The 4170-nt window shown below is 40.6% G+C and overlaps 1 protein-coding gene across 1 annotated transcript in view; it reads left to right on the top strand.

Annotated features, from left to right (window-relative positions):
• Kpna3 (karyopherin subunit alpha 3) overlaps window positions 1-4170 on the top strand; it is an 81861-nt gene that overhangs the window by 72100 nt on the left and 5591 nt on the right. Inside the window, exons 13-15 of the mRNA XM_026777988.1 lie at window positions 2896-3000; window positions 3097-3168; window positions 3315-3482. Of these exons, the coding sequence (XP_026633789.1) occupies window positions 2896-3000; window positions 3097-3168; window positions 3315-3482 (345 nt within the window). The remainder of the gene's footprint in view (window positions 1-2895; window positions 3001-3096; window positions 3169-3314; window positions 3483-4170) is intronic.

The following is a 4170-nucleotide window of genomic DNA, read 5'->3' as shown; positions in this document are numbered from 1 at the left end:
CCCTCCTCTGTTCTCCCCTCCCCTCAACCCTCTTCCATAGTCCCCATGCTCCCAATTTACTCAGGAGATCTTGTCTTTTTCTACTTCCCATATAGATTAGATCAATGTATATCTATCTCTCTTAGGGTCCTCATTGTTCTCTAGGTTCTCTGATCTTATGATTTCTGGGTTGGTTTTCTTTGCTTTATGTCTAAAAGCCACTTGTGAGTGAGTACATATGTTTTTCTGGGTCTGGTAACCTCACTCAAAATGATGTTTTCTAGCTCCACCCATTTGCCTAAAAATTTAAAGATATCATTTTTTTTTTGGCTGTGTAGTACTCCATTGTATAAATGTATCACATTTTCCTTATCCATTCTTCGGTCGAGGGGCATTTTAGGTGTTTCCAGGTTCTGATTATGACAAACAATGCTGCTATGAACATAGTTGAGCACATGTCCTTGTAGTACAATTGAGCAAAAAAAAAAAAAGTGGTATTACTGGGTCTTGAGGAAGGTTGATTCCTAATTTTCTGAGAAATCATCATAATGATATACAAAGGTGCTGTACCAACTTGTACTCCCACCAGCAATACCCCACAACCTCTTCAGCATAAGTTGTCATCAGTGTTTTTGATCTTAGCCCTTCTTACAGGTGTAAGATGGAATCTCAGAGTTGTTTTGATTTGCATTTCTCTGATGACTAAGGATGTGGAGCATTTCCTTAAGTGTCTTTCAGCCATTTTAGATTCCTCTGTTGAGAGTTCTCTATTTCGGTCTGTACCCCATTTTTTAAAATTGGATTATTTGTTCTTTTGATGACCAATTTTTTGAGTTCTTTGTATATTTTGGAGATCAGTCCTCTGTCCGATGTGGGGTTAGTGAAGTGGGCTGTCATTTTGTCTTGTTGACCATGTCCTTTGCTATACAAAAGCTTCTCAGTTTCAGGAGGTTCCAGTTATTGTTTCTCTCGGTGTCTGTGCTACTGGGGTTATATTTAGAAAGTGGTCTCCTGTGCCAGTGCATTCAAGTGTACTTCCTACTTTCTCTTCTGTGAGGTTCAGTGTGGTTGGCTTTGTGTTGAGGTCTTTGATCTATTTGGAGTTGAGCTTTGTGCATGGTGATAGACTTAGATCTATTTTCATTCTTCTACATGTTTTTTTGGTGTTTTTTTTGTTTTTGTTTTTCGAGACAGGGTTTCTCGGTGGCTTTGGAGCCTGTCCTGGAACTAGCTCTGTAGACCAGGCTGGTCTTGAACTCACAGAGATCCTCCTGCCTCTGCCTCCCGAGTGCTGGGATTAAAGGCGTGCACCACCATCGCCCAGCTTCTTCTACAGGTTTATCCAGTTATGCCAGTATCATTTGTTAAATATGCTTTTTTTTCCATTTTATATTTTTTGCTTCTTTGTCAAAAATCAGGTGTTTGTAGGTGTGTGGATTAAATCTGGGTCTTTGATTCTGTTTCATTGGCCCTCCTGTCTGTTTTTATGCCAATACCAGGCTGCAGATCTATAGTAGAGTTTGAAGTCAGGAATTATGATGCCTATGATGCCTCCAGAAGTTTTTTTATTGTACAGGATTGTTTTGCCTATCCTATACCGTGTTTCAAAGTTCATTTAAAATTTCAGTGTATGGGCGGATGGGTATGTGCATCTGGCATCAGCTCTCTGGAGCTGGAGGCACAGGCGGTTGTCAGCCACCCAGTGTGGTTCCGAGGAGCTGAGCTCTGATTCTGGAGAAGAGCAGTCCATGTTCTTTGTCTTGGAGCCATCTCTCCAGCTCCTCCACCTTGTATTTTGAGTCAGGGTCTCTCATTGGACATGGGCACCACAGACCCCTTCTCTCTACCTCAGTTGTGCTCCAGGTAGAGATGCCACTGAGCCCAACTTTTACCTGGATTCTGGAGATCCGTCAGATGTTCATGCTTGCATGGCAAGCCGTTCCCCAACGCAGCCATTTCCCAGAGCCCTGACTTGATTTGCTTTTATGGCTGAATAAGCCATTCTGTTCGTATGTATGCACCTCATTTTCCGCATTTGTCTGTTGTAATTAATGCTGAGAAAACACTGACACCTCAGGGACTGTTTCAGTCCTTGGTTTAATTTCCTTTCTGACATACTGGAAGTTGCTGAGTCATGGCAATTGTGTGGTAGCTTTTTGAGGAACCTTCAGACTTTCATTAATGGCTGTACTTGACTGTATATTAGGGTTTTGCTTTCTCTGCAGCTGTGAGTATAGACGCTTGTCACCATGCATCTTGACACAGGTGCTGAGCATCAGGACCTCGGCACCTTACCCAGTGATCCTTCTCCCCCGCCTCATGCTTTCCAATAAACTACAGCTCTTTAATACAAGTAGTGTTGACGAGTATTTAGAAACTCCATTCTTCTGGCCTGCCTTTCAAAAAGAGAATGAAATGTACCCCTAGGCTAAAGATTTGGGTCTGTTTTATTTATTGCCATATCACCATTGCCTAGAACAATATGTAGCTTTAGCTAGGCTTACAGATTATTGAATAAATAATGGTTTAAGTGGACACAGAAGTATTGGGGAAGGAGGCTTCCCTTTAATGAGATGGGAGATCTGAGTTGGCTAAATCACATGTAAAGATGCTAGCCATGTAAACCTGACAACCTGAGTTTGATCTCTGGAACCGCATGCTGGAGGGAAGTACCGACCTGCACATGCGCACCATGGCATGCATGGGCACATCCGTTTACTTGTTTACAAACACTAGACTCACATAAAATGATAGTAAGTAAAAGAAAATGGAGGTCTTAACCAGTCACATTTTAGACACGGTCACTTTAACCCTACTCAGGAGATTTTGTTATCAAATATTTATAATATTAAAAAGAGAAAAATACAGATAATATAGTTTTTCCAATAAAACTGACCCATATTTTGTTCACTACAGGAAGCAGTTTGGTTCCTTTCCAATATAACAGCAGGCAATCAGCAGCAAGTTCAAGCTGTAATAGATGCTGGATTAATCCCCATGATCATTCACCAGCTTGCTAAGGTCAGTCATATCATTAATACATTGTTTACCTTAATTTATTACAACCCAGACTTTTGGATAAAGAATTTATTTCATGAATTTGTTTTTACTCTCCAGGGGGACTTTGGAACACAAAAGGAAGCTGCTTGGGCAATTAGCAACTTAACGATAAGTGGCAGAAAAGATCAAGTGAGTTTGAAAAAATGTAACTGGTCACTGTTACTAACTACAGCAAGGACATTTCTTATTCTTAGAAGTTACTGAACATTTTCATCTACTGCAGTTTCTAGAGGGAAAGAGAATTCATAGATTCTTTCTTCTTTTGTATTGTCTAGGTGGAGTACCTTGTACAACAGAATGTAATACCACCATTCTGTAACTTACTGTCGGTGAAAGACTCTCAGGTGGTTCAGGTGGTTCTGGATGGTCTTAAAAACATCCTGATAATGGCTGGTGATGAAGCGAGCACAATAGCTGAAATAATAGAGGAATGCGGAGGTGAGTAGGGGAATATTGGCGTTCTAAAATACTAGTTCCTCAGCTCAGCTTACTAGACTACAGGCTCATTGTTATTAAGTGACCAGAGTATTTTCCTGGTCTTACTCAGCATATTAGCATTGCTGAAGGATTTTCACAAAAGAATACAGTCGTTCATACTTTAGAAATACTGGTCATGAAGTCAGTTTTCCTGGAGGTTGATGGATTTTAGGAAATACTCATTATTATTACATTGGTTTGTTTTCCATCGCCATACCAGAAATATGTGAGGCTAAGTGCTTAGAAAAGCAAGGTTTCTTTAGCTGGGAATTGTGGAAAGTGAAAGCGTAAGACAGAATGGTTATTGAATTAGTATGTAATGTACGGATACCTATGCCTCTAGGAAAGTCCTCGGCTGGAGCAGCAGGACAGAACACATAAGAGAATACAAGACAGATCCAGGGTCAGACTCAGTGCTTTGCAATAACGTACAGTTTAAGCTAAAGCTAAGGATGGTTCTGCAAAAGCTTTACTAACTCTTCTAAGGCCAGATCCCCAACATCAAACCTTCAGTAGGCCCCGTTACTTAATGGTCCTTAAAGTCCTCCCAACAACTCAGTTCTGAAGACCATACCACAGCATTCATTTTGAAGTCACAGTGTACAATGTTAAACCTGGTGGACTAGTCGAGTAGGTAAAAACTTTTTTTTTTTT

Source organism: Microtus ochrogaster, unplaced genomic scaffold (genome assembly GCF_000317375.1).
Source record: "Microtus ochrogaster isolate Prairie Vole_2 unplaced genomic scaffold, MicOch1.0 UNK97, whole genome shotgun sequence".
In the NCBI taxonomy this organism is placed as follows: domain Eukaryota; kingdom Metazoa; phylum Chordata; class Mammalia; order Rodentia; family Cricetidae; genus Microtus; species Microtus ochrogaster.
This window is presented reverse-complemented; position numbering and strand designations above follow the sequence as displayed.